General features: G+C 39.0%; 1 protein-coding gene across 1 annotated transcript in view; it reads left to right on the plus strand.

Moving 5' to 3' along the window:
* Window positions 1-6,931: 6,931 nt before the first annotated feature.
* Window positions 6,932-15,589, plus strand: part of LOC115508199 (eyes absent homolog 4-like) — a gene marked incomplete at its 3' end in the record, with an annotated part of 29,901 nt that continues 21,243 nt past the window's right edge. Inside the window, exons 1-4 of the mRNA XM_030306628.1 lie at window positions 6,932-7,046; window positions 11,543-11,609; window positions 12,884-13,026; window positions 13,169-13,312. Coding sequence (XP_030162488.1) covers window positions 6,932-7,046; window positions 11,543-11,609; window positions 12,884-13,026; window positions 13,169-13,312 — 469 coding nt within the window. The remainder of the gene's footprint in view (window positions 7,047-11,542; window positions 11,610-12,883; window positions 13,027-13,168; window positions 13,313-15,589) is intronic.

Consider the following 15,589-nt stretch of genomic DNA (forward strand, 5'->3'; position numbering starts at 1 on the left):
ATTTTAATTGTATAGTTTTTACTAATATGACTAAGTTCATAGTGTCACCTTAATATCCTACCATACTACATTGGTACTCTTTAAATGTATTACATTAGGGGCGCCCGTGTGGCTCAGTCGGTTGAGCCACCGACTTCGACTCAAGTCATGATCTCACAGCTTGTGAGTTCGAGCCCCACATTGGCCTCTGTGCCGACAGTGTGGAGCTTGATTCGGATTCTGTGTCTCCCTCTGTCTCTGCCCGTAACCCACTCGCATTCTGTCTCTGTCCCTCTCAACAATAAATAAACATTAAAAAAAATTAAATATATTACATTATCCTTGAAGTGATTTAAAATGCTTCAACACCGTAGTCTTAATTATATAATTACATCTGCAGACTGATACCAGAAACTAATTTTCCTTTCAAGCTTTTGTTGCTTATAAAATGGTTAAAATGTAGAACTGTCAGTAAAAGTGTAATAAATGCGCTCATACCCTAGCATACAGACCAGTGGTCAACACACTTTTTCTGTAAAAGGTCAGATAGTGAATATTTCAAGCTTGCAAGCTATTGTTGCACAAAAACAGCCATAGACAATGCATCAATGAAAGGCCTTGGCTGTATTCAAACACAACTTAATCTATGAATACTGAAATTTGAATTCAAAAACATTTTCACAGGTCAAAAATATTCTTCTTTTGATATTCTTCAACTGTTAAAAAATGTAAAAGCCATTCTTAGTGCACAGACTACACAGAAACAGGCCATAGGGAAGATTTGGCACGTCGGATGAAGTTTGCCCACTCCTGATACAGAGCTATACGTATTCTCTATATAGTTTGTTATATGCATATTTAGGCATGTAAATGCATGCCAGTCATATGAAAAGGTACTTCCAGGTATAGGTAAGATTTTAATTTGTTTAGTGTTTCAAGATTCGTAATTAGCTATACTTTACAAAAACACTTATGTCTGTTGGGATTGCTTAGGGTAGGATCAAAAAGTGGGTTTTCACTTTCTCAATTAAAACGTATCAAGTTCCTGTTATATGCCAGGTTCTGTGCTAGGAAATGGGAACCCAGTGACCTATAGAATATGATATTGTCCAGCAAGGGACCAAAAGTCTAGCAGAAGGAAACAGACAAGAAAATAATGAGTGCATAATGTGTTCAAGGTGGGTACATAGCACAGGGAGGGAATATTTGATTATACATGGAGATTAAGAAGCTACTTTAAAGAGAAGGTTTGGGGGAACCAAAATTGGACGTTCTGATCAGGTTTATAGCATTTTCTGTATTTGAAAATCTACATGTCGTAGGAAAGAATCTTCCAGAATTTTAAATATCTAGATGATTGACTCATGCAAGGGATTTGTTTCTGGATGTTCTGTGTTCGTGCAGTAGAGCCATCGTGGCTCTACTCTTTTTAGATTTTCTTTTTTGGAATGAAAGCCATACATTGCTTTGTCAAATTGTTTGACAAAATTAAACACTTTCTGGATATTTAGGAATGAAAGGCACTTGGAGCTCATAGATTTTAAGGTGAATATATTGATACAGACGAACATAAATCATAGGCTGTACTAATTATTAAAACCGGTAGGCGATACTGTGTGCTCCCCTGTAGTGTTATAAATTGTACCTTCCTGATCTCACTCTGCCTGAAATCCTTTTTAGAACCTGTGCTGTCAGAAGGAGCTGTGGGTGATTTTGTGGTTCAGAAAGGAGGATATTTTGAGCTAACGTATAGATGTCTTTTAAGCATACACCAGTTTAAAGGCCGATTTTGGAAGTGAATGTAAAATGTAAATACTTGCGTTACTTTCTCTTTCAAGAATGAAGTCTGCTATTGCAACTAATGAACACCAACTTCGAATTTTTACAATAAAGCAGACTTTCTCCACAAATAATTAATGTACATTCATGTTGTACTTGAGTTCCAAAGATAATCTGAACAGGCAAGGTTAAATGTGCTTCAAAAATATGCATAGGAGGGTCTGGATGAAGGTTGAGGCATGAAGGGAGGAAATCAGTGTAGCCATAGCTGAAAGCTGACAAGAATCCCATACAATCTTGATTTAATCCATAGATACCAGTTATCTTTGAAGGTAAAAAATAAAAGCCAATTATACCAATATATTAAAATCAATATATTAAAATTATTTTGACTTTTTTCTTTTTTTTCCCCAGTGTTTCCAATGCTCTCTGAAAAACATCCAAATTGTAAATGCATAAGTAGTAGCAGGGTGCTGACAATACAAATACTTCTTGAATAATAAGTTCTGTACAAAGGGCTATCTATAGTTTCTCATTGCGTTGTAAGAAAAACCCTGAACTACTGGATTAATCCTGGATCCTAAATTACTTATTTTGAGCATATAGAAGGGCAAAAACCACAGTACTCTTAAGGGCAGTAAAATATGATCATTATTTTTGATATCAAAACATTTGTAAATTTCATTTTGTTGAAAAATATGTCTATCTCTTATAAAAGATTGTCCCAGGGACGCCTGGGTGGCTCAGTAGGTTAAGCGTCCGACTTCAGCTCAGGTCATGATCTCACTGGTGGTGGGTTCAAGCCCCGCATTGGGCGTTGAGCTGACAGCTCAGAGCCTGGAGCCTGCTTCGGATTCTGTGTCTCCCCCTCTCTCTCTCTGCCCCTCCCCCACTTGCACTCTGTCTCTGTCTCTTGAAAATAAATAAATGTTAAAAAAAATTTTTTTAAGTGTCCCTTCCACTTTATAGCATGTAATAATTGTGTACATTGTCCTGATAAGTTCAAAGCCCTGTTGAACCTCTGTGTTAATTTGAGAAAAATGAAATACAGTCAGAAAAAAATACATTTGAACATGACACTGAATATACACTGATAATCATTTGGAATGAGGATTTTGTGTGTTTTAGAAAACAGTAAGATATTTCATTGATGGCTATCTTTCTAGTAATGCCTTACACATACGTAACTAAAAACATTTTGCCTGCCACTACAAAAGTATATAGTATATCAGTTTCAAGTGCAGAAACAAAAGCAAGACAAAAAATGGAATACATTTCAAATACATTTGGACCTTTATTGAAAATGACCTGCAGTGTTCAAACTTTATAATTAAAGTAGTGTTTTCTTTAGACGAGTTACCTGTTTTATTATAAATATTAAGATACTCATTCATATCCTAACATCTTTCTAACCAACGAATCATATACGGAATATCCATTTCACTTCTCTTAAGTTTCCTGCCCCTGAAAAAGCAAATTATTGATCATTATTTGATGTTTTTTTTAAAAAAAACAAACCAAAATAACTGCATTTTACTTGAAGCTCAAGAGATGTTTGTTGATACCCACTTAACTTGAGAATACTTTATTTTCTGTGGTAGCCTAATTAAAGTTCCCTCTTTTCCCCTTTGTTCTTATCTGCATATGAAAAATAGATGAGCATTAACGTGCAGTTTTTCCCCAAATGTTAACACCCATTTGTTGAGTGATTGCTTTAAAACCCATGCATGTTAGTATACTGAACATACCTTGACATTTACGCTTTACTTCATGTACTTTCTACGGATGCCTTTTCTCAGTAAAATGAAACTTCTCTGTCTGTCTTTGACTAAATGCAGACCTTTAAAATTTTAATGAGAGATGTTTCCACTATAATGAATGCAACCACAAACTCTTTGTCTCCCTTTTCTTCCTTTTCCTTTGACCATCTGAAACTTTCAAATTGAGGACATTATAATCACTATCAATAAAAAGTTGGGATCCACAGTAACATAACTAATCCCTGTGTCTGGCTCCTGGACTACTTTCGTAGACCCGGCTCACATTCTGCTCCTTTCTCCTCTATTCACAAATATGTAATACTCTCTATTTTACAAGTATTATTTATAGATTTAGGAAATTAGCCAGTACTAGAATTTGGAAGTTTCGAGAGACTGTCTTCTTGTATGAGTTTTGAGGAAGGCTTCAGACTCTGCTTTTTTTGTCAGAAGTCACAAGTGGACATTGCATCGCAGAGAGAGCTTTACATCCATCTAGGTCACACTCTGGGTCATCATACAGATGAAAGGGATTCTCGATTAGTTAGTGCATCCTGTCCGGCAGTAGGGCTTAGAATCTGGATTCCGAAACCATCGAACTCCAGCTCTTACTAGCTGTGTGACTATAGGAAAATTATTTAGCTACTGTGTACTTCAGTATCATTATCTGGAAGAAGTAAGATGGTCATATTATCTACCTCGTATGATTGTCCTGAGAAAGAAATGAGTTCATATCTGTAAGGCACAGCAACAGCACCGGGCACGGTTAAGTATCTTTGAAGTGTGTGCTGTTTTTATCTGCTTTCAAACTGGCTGCTCATTGTCTTTTATAAGATTTTGTGAGAAAGAAACGGAAACCAGGGGCGCCTGGGTGGCGCAGTCGGTTAAGCGTCCGACTTCAGCCAGGTCACGATCTCGCGGTCCGTGAGTTCGAGCCCCGCGTCGGGCTCTGGGCTGATGGCTCAGAGCCTGGAGCCTGTTTCCGATTCTGTGTCTCCCTCTCTCTCTGCCCCTCCCCCGTTCATGCTCTGTCTCTCTCTGTCCCAAAAAATAAATAAAAAATGTTGAAAAAAAAAATTTAAAAAAAAAAAGAAAGAAACGGAAACCATACTTTAGTAGCCTATTCCCGTATTTTGCAGTTTTCATTTTTCATTTTTTTTTTTTAATTTTTAGAGTTTATTTACTTATTGGGAGAGGGAGAGGGAGGGAGCACGCACAAGCAGGGAAGGGGCGGGGAGAAGGAGAGACAGAATCCTAAGCAGGCTCCACACCATCAGTGCTGAGCCCTGTGTGGGGCTCAGACTCACAAACTGTGAGATCATGACCTGAGCCAAGATCAAGAGTCAGATGCTTCACCGACTGAGCCACTTCAGGCTCAGGTGTGCCTTGAAGTTTTCATTTTTAGCATAGTGTTCTTTCTTTTTTTTTTTTTAATGTTTATTTTTGAGATAGAGAGAAAATGTGAGTGGGGGAGGGACAGAGAGAGAAGGAGACAGAGTATCTGTATGAAGCTGGCTCTGTGCTGACAGCCGACAGCCCGACGTGGGGCTCAATCTCACAAACCGCGAGATCTTGACCTGAGCCGAAGTCAGACGCTTCACCGAATAAGCCACACAGGCGCCCCAACGTAGTTTTCTTAAGTATGCTGTCTAGGGGATAACCCCGTTCTTATCACTCTCCGAGCCTTTGTAAAGAGTCCCTGCTGGGAACAATTATGCCATTTTCATGCCTAAAGGAAGGCAGCTGGTTATGGTGGAGAGATTGTGGATGTAGAGCTAAAAAGACCTGAGTTCAGATCTTAGCTCCCTCCTCTCCTGCAGTAGAACATATGCAAGCTCTCAAGCCCGCCCTTCAGCAGCTTCCTGTGGTGGAAAATGGATAAAGTGGTTCACATTGGTGGGAGTTGTTTTAACGATTAGCTACGTGTAAATGGTCTAGCACATAGCAAGCTATTGATACATGATTTTGTAGTAGTAAATAATTTTGTTGTGTTAAATATAATTAGTAGTCAAGTGCAATGTACGTGGACTGCTCCACAAATCACTACTGTAAAGTATTAACCACCAGTTCATTATTTATCATCCTACAAGTAACTAGACACTAATTCTTAGATTATCGTTGCTATTGAAAAATAGGTCAACCTTACACTTCCTTTTTGCTGGGATAAGTAATCCAGATTTCTTTACTTCTTCATTCCAACCTTTGCAGTTCTCCTCTGAATCTTTCATCAGATCTTCATGATATTATTAAATCATGGATGCTAAATTAACCTCAGGGCTCACTGAGGGAGGGTCCGGTCCATTCTGTCCATGTGAAAAGAGAGCATAATCGTTACTGCATGTTTCTCCATCAGTTAATTGCTTTTCTAACAGAGTAACTTTGCTGACTGGCTTGGTTGATGGGGACGCTCTGACCCCACTATTCTTTTGGTCACGTTTGCTCTTGGTTGGCGAGTCTTCAGTTTTCTTCTTTATAGTTTTCTGCTTGCTTCTAACTTCTTTCACTTTATCATCCCATTTATGACCAGGAAACCTAAGAGGTGTTAAGTAGAAAATCATTTAGTTTATCCCCTTGCTGCTGTGATCTATGTAGCAGAGTGTTGCCCACGAAGGGAAAATATGGTGTGACAAAAACAGGTGGAGGCTTTTTCACGGCTCCCCTCCCCCACTCACTGCATCTAGTAGTGACAATTATAAATGCCAGCCTACATCATTCCCAAGTGAAGATTTTGGCCAAACACGCCACTTCAAAGTAGAAATAACACATTAAAGGGTTTTCAGAAGATGTACTTGCTGCTGTAGAAATTACCTCTGTCTCTCTGCTTAGCTCTGTAATGCAATAAAAATTGTTATACCATTAAAATAAAAAGCCCAACATCTTAGGACTCTTTAGTATTTTTTAGAGCAGAAATTTATTGAGTGCCTCATTTTCCACCCGTCACCGGAACAGGTCCATGGTTTCCGTATTTGCATTCGCCTCCATTGTCCTCTCAGGCAGTCAGTCTTTTTTTTTTTTTTCGTCTTTTTAATATCTCCTCGGGAAGAATAAAATATAAGCTAGTAAATCTCTTTGTTATGATTTGGATGAAATGTGCTGAAGACTGACTGTGATTCCCTTTTTCTGTCTTGTGACTGTAATCCCAGCGTGTGCCTAGGTGAGTTACACATGCAAATAAGTGTACTGCCGGTTCCCTGTTCAAGGTTGACTGCCTTGAAAAACCGGATCTGAGAGAACTAGCTTAGGCAGAGGACTCTCATACTGAATCCTCTATAAATGCATGCCCACTTTCTAGAAGCTAAATTAACAAAACTCTCCTCATCGACTTCTCAAGTTTTCTCTTGCATGCCCATGGTAGCGTGAAAAACCACTAGTGGAACAGTCAGCGTCTTTGATAAAAATTTAGAATTCAAACTCACATGTACTTATTCTTCTACATAGTGTCTCTCCTTGCAGTCAAAACAGAGCCTTTGAACAGCAGTGAAGCGGCCACCACCTCTGGAGATGGAGCCCTTGACACTTTTACTGGGTCAGGTAAAGCCTTAAGCTCATGTGTTGCTACGTACACATCGGGGTACATACACATGGTCTTCCTAGCGAACACGCGGCATAAATACCAGAGCGGAGTTTTGAGAATGCGGACTGTTCCAAACTTAGCAAGAGGCTTACTTTCTTGAGAACTTACTGTCGCAACCCTGTATATTTTTAAAAAATTCTGTCTGGAATCGTGTTGCTGGATTTTCAGTGGCCAGCAAGACAACCCTCTGCCGTTCTTGTTAGAAATAGGCAGAGCTGGCTCCCTTTGTAATTATTTTATACAGTGTTTAATTTGATAATTAGGTTGTAATAGTTGCCTTTGTTCCCTTAACTTGTCCATTTAAATGGCATTAAAAACCCCCTTCTCTCCCAACATTCGAGATGTAAAACTATCCATTTGATTCCTTCTAAATAACCTTGTTTCCTCTCCGGGTTTAAAAAAATCCTCCTGTGTAAGCAGCTGAGTGACAAGTATTAAAGGTTAATGGGCTGCAGGAAGACACATGCTGGTTGCATTAGAATCCAGCCTGAGAGCAGTACTTTGACTCAGTGCTTCAAAGAGAACAATAGCGTGTCTTTAAACGTCAATCCCTTTAAATATAAATACCTGATAACTCCCAGGTGGGCCCAAAGGACGCGCATTAAGTTGACTTCATTAAAGATTTTAAGTTCCGCTATTTTGTTTAATTTATGATCCGGTGAAAGGATTTTTTTTTTTTTTTTAACCTGAGGAGGAACTTGAATAGCACAAAGATGAACAGTAAACCTAGAAGAGTATCTGTGGTAATTACATCTTGATTCTGTTACTCGACTGTAAGATGTCTTATGTTTTATCCGTATTCTCACGTACAAAGGTTTTATGTGAAAAGAGTTGAGGTATATCCTTGAGTATAATATCATTGTAGCGTGCATTTGATTTTTATAGATACAGATGATCCCAGTTCATTTGTTCACACACTGATCGGGGGCAGTTACCATGTATTCATATAAATATTAGTACCCCAGACAGAGAGAGGTAATAATTCATACAGTCTGCATAGAAACTCACATGTGCTAATCTGCATCCCTTCTAGCAATTCACTTGCCTCCCAGGAGATAGATAGGTACCAGCTTACTCTAGCATTCTTTATTGTTCACCTACCATATCCCTTGTAAACTTTTTGCAGAGTGAATGCTTCTGAACACATTTTTAGGGAAAGGAACGGAATCACTAATTGCTGACATCCTTAAATAGTATACCACCAGCTAATTGAAAGCTAAGTGACAAAATCGTACAATGGTAGCTCCAGAAAGAATTATGGAGGTCTCTGATCTGTTTTATGGGCGAGAATACAGAGACACAGATAAGTTAAAGGTGGTTAAGGCCAGATGGTCCAGGCCTCCCAGCTGGTCACTGGTATAAATGAGTACAGAACAGTGTTCTGATCAGTCTGGCCATGACTTCTGGAAGACCTCATTGGAAAATACAAAACTGGAAAACAAAAGTGCTGTAAACAGTCATCCTGTCTAAAATTCAGTCACATTATCTTTACAAATAGTTTGCCAGTTTTCATTTAAGAATTATCCGGGGCTGTGCTGTCCAGTCGTCACTGGCCATATGTGGCTATTTAAGTGTAAATTATTGAAAATTTGGCTTTAAAAGTAAAAATTGTGTCTCTCGTCACACCAGGCACATTACAAGCATTTAATAGCTGCATGTGACCTTTTAGTGGCCACCACGTTGAACAGCTCAGATATAGAATATTTCCAGCACCACGGGCGAGGTTCTTTTGGACAATGTTCCAGGTCAGGGATTCTCAACAGCAGTACTATTAAAAATTAGGCTAACTTTTTTTTTTTTTTAGTGGAAGGTCTGTCATCTGCATTGTTAGATGTTCAGCAACACCCCTATCATCTATCCCAGAATGGCAGTATGACAACCAAAAATGTCTCCAGACATTTTAAATGTCCCCCGGCAGGCAAAATTCCTGCCTACCCCCCTACCTCACTTCCCATCTGCCACTCCATTGAGAGTCACTGATCTAAGGTGTCACAGTAATTAGAGTAACACCTTAAAATTGTTTGCATCACCCTCTGAGAATCTGGTAATATTGTATAGAAATTTGTTGTAATTAATTCTCAGGACATTTTGAAAACAAGCAGGTTCCTTACTTTTATGTGCAGCGATGATGAAGTGTAATGAGCCGAGTGCTTTGGGTAATGTCTCTTAATTAATTAAATGACAATGGGGAATAAAAGGAAAGTCTCCCAAATCTGTACACGGTATCTCCAGAAACCCTACTGGAGACGAGACTGCCCTGTGGAGAAACGGACTTTACTTTGGTCAGCATAATCTCACCCCACTTTAGCCACATTTTGTTGTTTCTTGTTATCTGCAGATCCATGAGTTAGAATACATATGTCAATTTTAGTTAAGAAGCACCAGCTCTCCAAGTTTTATGAGAACGTGTCAGTTTTCTGAGCCAACGGTTTTGCATTCTGTTTAAAAAGTGAATATAAAGACATTACCATGACATTTCAAAGGTTGAGTCTTGACACTGGCATGGGTACATTATTTTCATGATTGTCTAGATTCATTCATTCGAGGGAGGAAGCATCCTGTATATTCAGATTCATTCAGATATATGGGAGGTTTTGTTTTTTCCCCGAGATAATTTTGCTCTTCAGCTCATTTTATAAAAGCTGCTCTGGTGAATGGTTCTTTTCATTATTTGATGTCCCTTCGGAAAAGCCTTGTGATTTACAATCTTGAGAAGAACTGATTACTGTAAAGTCTTGGGTGTGCCAAAGCACCGTGTTATAAATAAGACACAAAAACACATGGAGTTATGCCTCATTTAACTCTATTTTTGCCAAACAGAGCGTTCACTATTGTGAGCTAATTAATCACACTGGATTTCCTGTGGAATAACACTATTGCTATTGTGTAATATACATTTAGTGCCTGTGGTGTGGTAAAACAACAACAACGACACAACAACAACAACAACAACAAACTTGTTCTCATGAAGTTGATTTCAAAGGTTTAAACATGAAGAGACATTAACATTAACACATCAACACATTAACATCCTACACAAGGCAGCCTAATGCTAATGTCTTTATGTTAATACATAAGTAGAAAATAGTTCGTTGGTCCGTTTATTTTCAAATACGTATGGCTAGTTCACTTAAAGTTTGCTTGGTAGAACACAACACACCTCTAGTCATATTCAATGATTTTCCAAAATGATTCATAGTATCTTTGAAAACATACTTCCTGCACGATTGCTATGAAAACTATAATATACTTTCCATACTCAGAGCTTACAGGCCAAATAGCATTTTAAATATATTCAATCCTACGTGTTTATGAAATGACAGATCACAAGGGTACTTAATAGCATTTGGATATGGAAATAGATCATGTTTCATAAAATAGTTAGCAACCTAAACCTATTTGTCACTTTTACAATTCGAAGAGTTTAGCTCCAGTATTATTATGAACAACTTAGAAGGGACATAGTACTTTGAAGTATAACCATGATTGATTAGACTAAACTAATTCCAGCGCTGCCTTGTGTACTACTTTAATCTTTTTGAAAAGTGAATGAACAGCAGATGGCCTAATAAAGACACTCTGTGTGCTTGCCCAGTATGGATTGGCTCTGAGGGACCTGCCTGAACACTTTGGAGTCCATGTATTTGCAATACATCTGTCTTAGTCAAGGCAGATGGTTAAAGGAAAGAGAAACTTCCAAACTTCTGAATGTATTCCAGTTTGGGACGAAACGTTAATAGGACCCAACATTCACCTTGACGTTCTTCCCAAAAGCGTACTCTCTGTGATAGTTCAGAATATATTTGTAAATATGATGGCTGCCGTACCTTGCAAACGTGTTCCTTAAGAAGTGGTGCGTTATCACTCACGCTTTCTATCCATATTCCAACTACTACTTGAAAATCTCGGACTCGGCATTTCTCACTACTCCTGCGATTGGTACAAGGAGAGGAAATAGAAAATGGTAGTGTTTTGCAATTTCGAAATGCAGCTTGGGACTTCACGTTTTTCTTAAAATTTTAGTAGAACAAGTGTGGAGGAAGAGCGGTGTGTTGCTGTCATATATTTGGAATTTAAAACATAAAGTTTGTAAACGTTAAAAATGGACTTTTACATCGTGAGAGCTTGAGTACCTGTAATCAAAGATAATTATTCATACGTATTAATACAAAAGAGGATGCTACTGATGTGAGAGAGCAGAAGAGTGACAGAGAGAAAGGGTTTGTGACAAGAATTAATTTCATTCTCTTACAACAAACTTGAAACCGTTCAATTAGAATAAGATGTTTAGGCATCTGTCTCTGTTTAGAAAATGAAATTTTTCCGTTTAGAAAGTGTGTGAATTTTAAGAAACATCGCTTTAGCACAGTAATGTCTTCAAATTGGTTTTTTTCATCCTAGTGAAACGTATTTATGAAGCAACTTTTTTTGCACTGGTTTTTGTGTCTTACAGTAATAACTAGTAGTGGCTACAGCCCCAGATCAGCGCATCAATACTCCCCACAGCTATATCCTTCCAAGTAAGTGGTCAATAGATTCTTTCAGATTTGCTAGAAGAATTTTCCAGGGTTAACTTTATTCATCTATATTCACACAACATAACTTGAAATTGGGATCCATTTATGTCCATCTACATAAATGTGTTATAGATAGCTGAATAGATAGAAACTTGGATAGACTAGTTGGCTGGATTAGACCTATAGATAAATATCCGATACAAATCTAGAAATAGAGATCTACTCATGTTCTTCCGGACAATTTTCCTTAATTCTGGTTATTTATATACCATGAGGAAAGGCATCAAGCTCAAACTAGAAAACACTGATTTCTTAATGAACATGCAAAAAATGCTGAGTAGCTTCAGGAAACTCTAACAAGATTACATTTTATTCAGACATTAGCACTCCATAATTTGTTCGATCATTACATCGTTTTCACGAGATTTCAAGTTCTAAAAACCGTAATTTTGAATAACGTGCTCTATTGTTTTTATAACAAAAGTAGTCAGCTTATTGAGGACAACGGTAGACGCTTCACGTTGAGCAATGTTAAATGTATATCTGAACTCCGTTATAATCAGCCAGATATGTTAAGAGATTGGATCCATGACTCCCACACATTTAAATGTTATTTTCTGTAGCAGCTACAGAAAATAACCTTAAACAGAGGCTGGTGTTTGGCTATCCATTTGGGAGCATTCTGTAAAATTGGCATGATAAAGGGAATGGCGTTCCATTTCTTTTCAGGAAGCAGCTGTCTCCCTTTTTCCTTTCTTTCCTTCTTCATTTTTTTTTTTTTTTTTTTTTTTTTTTAAAGATTTCCAGTTCTGGGTAGAGAGTTCTTGGTAGGGCTTTTGATGACTCTTGTATCCACTGCATAACATTAGTTCACTCCTACTGAGTAGAAGTATACTCAGGAGCATATTCACTGACTGGCCTGTACTCCACTTCCCTTGTGTGCACGTTCACTGGAGTACGATTTCAGATATAAATAAGAATTACAGACCCGGAAGACACTTCAGATATAATATCTGCTCCCAATTTCTCATTTCGTAGGTGAGGTGCAGGTCTTTACGGAGTTGAAACTATTTGTCCACAGTCATTAGACTGATTTGTCGCAGAGCCTGGGCTCCTGGCATTCAGACTCTTTCTTGTCCTTTCCTTGTTGTTACAATTGTATTGCGGATAAAGAAGGGCATTACCTCCTGGATATTGTAAGGTTTCGCTGAATCTAAGCTGTCTGAATTAATGTGCAGTCTTTGTTGCCACAGTAATGCTATTTTTCTGATATTTAGGCCCTATCCACACATTCTTTCTACACCAGCAGCTCAAACAATGACTGCCTATGCAGGCCAGACTCAGTATTCGGGGATGCAGCAGCCAGCCGTCTACACAGCCTACTCACAGACAGGACAGCCCTACAGCCTGCCCACTTACGGTATTTCACATCTCCTCTCTTTTCCTTTGGTTATGAGCTGGCAATCCTGCTGGCCAGTGGTTATATATTCTAATGTAAGCTACAACTCAGAAGTAGGGTCATCTGACTAATGAAATGCTTTGCACATGCATTTCCCAAACAGATCTGGGCGTGATGTTGCCAGGGATCAAGACAGAGAGTGGACTTTCACAGACTCAGTCCCCGTTACAGAGTGGGTGCCTCAGTTACAGTCCGGGGTTTTCTACCCCCCAGCCAGGCCAGACGCCTTATTCTTACCAGATGCCAGGTGAGTAGCCCCACAGGAAACATGTTATTTGAGGATGAATTCTTTGACCGAGACTCCTTGACTTCAGACTAAGAAGATGCATCCAGGAAAATGGTGTTTTTTTTCTTTTTTTTGACATTTATTTATTTTTGAGACAGAGAGAGACAGAGCATGAACGGGGGAGGGTCAGAGAGAGAGAGAGAGACACAGAATCTGAAACAGGCTCCAGGCTCTGAGCAGTCAGCACAAAGCCTGACGCGCGGCTTGAACTCACAAACTGCGAGCTCATGACCTGAGCCGAAGTCGGACGCTTAACCGACTGAGCCACCCAGGCGCCCCCATGAAAATGGTTTTAATTGGCACTGCTGTTCACATCAGGAAAGACAAATACGAAGGAAAAAATGCAATGACAGTAATTGAATATACATCAAGCAGCGTGCCCGGTGCCAAATTTAAATACTTAATTTAACTTGCATAAAACTAGGCCCAAGCAGAGTACCCTCAACTCATGCCAGTCACACATTTGGCATCTACTTAAGTGAAATTTACAGATTCATGACAGTACTCTTTACGTACATAATGCTGTTCGATTATCTTTAAACTTGGGTTAGCGCTTTCCTAAGTCCTATGTACCATTGAATGATTGCAGATTTTATTCCTTCCTACATACCTTTTGATTAACACTATATTTCTTAATAGGAATATTTATATAATTGGCACCTCCCCCCGAAAATAATCCTCCGTAGACAAGTATTTAATTTTGCCTCTATGTTTGATCAGTACATAGTAGGTGCAGAAAGAATTTTAGTGGCATAGGAAGACATTAAAAGCTTGTTTCCATCATTTTGTCCATAGTGTTAGTGATACATTTGGGGCTACAAGAACATATTTTTATCAACTACTATTGAAATTTCAGTTCATCGGCTACAATGAAATTAATTACTTAGACCTTTCTAGCTAAAGTGGCAGATCTCTTTTTACCTAGAATGTAGGTAGAAATATAGTTACACACAGTCGAAAGCCACAGTGAGCCACTCAGCTTCAGTTAGCAGTATTAAAGTGACCATGAATACATTCTCATTTACCCCCTAAAATGCTTTCATATTAGGTATTCTGGGCCAGGTCAGTTTGTGGTAATTACATAATATTATAATTACGATGATAAAACAAATAATCAGGGGCGCCTTGATGGCTCAGTCATTTAAGGGTTCAACTCGATTTGGGCTCAGGTCGTGATCTTTTTTTTTTTTAATTTTTTTTTTTAATGTTTATTTATTTTTGAGACAGAGACAGAGCATGAACGGGGGAGGGGCAGAGAGAGAGGGAGACACAGAATCGGAAGCAGGCTCCAGGCTCTGAGCCATCAGCCCAGAGCCCGACGCAGGGCTCGAACTCACGGACCACGGTATCGTGACCTGAGCTGAAGTCGGACGCTTAACCGACTGAGCCACCCAGGCGCCCCTCAGGTCATGATCTTAACGGTTCGTGACATTGAGCCCCGCACTGGGCTCTGTCAGTGCAGAGCCTGCTTGGGATTTATTCTCCCTCTCTCTCTCTCTCTCCCTCCCTCCCTCTCAAAATAAATAAATAGATATTAAAAAATAATTAAGAAAACAATCAGCTGTGTCAGTAGTCTTTAATTTTACTTCTTCACAGGTACATTCCATAGAACGTGTATTTTTTTTAATGTTTATTTCTGAGAGGCAGACATGCAAGAGCAGGTCAGGGCAGAGAAAGAGGGAGGCAGAGGATCCGAAGGGGGTTTTGCTCCAATAGCGCAGAGCCCTACGTGGGGCTCAAACTCAAAAACCGTGAGATCATGACCCAAGCTGAAGTCAGAGGCTTAACCGACTGAGTCACCCGGGCACCCTTCCATAGAACATATTTTTTAAAAAATAATCTTTAGGGGCGCCTGGGTGGCGCAGTCGGTTAAGCGTCCGACTTCAGCCAGGTCACGATCTCGCGGTCCCTGAGTTCGAGCCCCGCGTCGGGCTCTGGGCTGACGGCTCGGAGCCTGGAGCCTGTTTCCGATTCTGTGTCTCCCTCTCTCTCTGCCCCTCCCCCGTTCATGCTCTGTCGCTCTCTGTCCCAAAAATAAATAAACGTTGAAAAAAAAAATTAAAAAAAAAAATAATAATCTTTAAATTGATATTACACTTGCTTTTCCCTAATTTAAAAAAAAAAATAATTAAGCTTCTGACCTTGTAGTAAACTTTTAATTTTTTTTTGAAAAAAATTTTTAATGTTTATTTATTTTTGAGACAGAGAGAGACAGAACATGAGCAGGGGAGGAACAGA

This window comes from Lynx canadensis, unplaced genomic scaffold, assembly GCF_007474595.2.
Source record: "Lynx canadensis isolate LIC74 unplaced genomic scaffold, mLynCan4.pri.v2 scaffold_64_arrow_ctg1, whole genome shotgun sequence".
In the NCBI taxonomy this organism is placed as follows: domain Eukaryota; kingdom Metazoa; phylum Chordata; class Mammalia; order Carnivora; family Felidae; genus Lynx; species Lynx canadensis.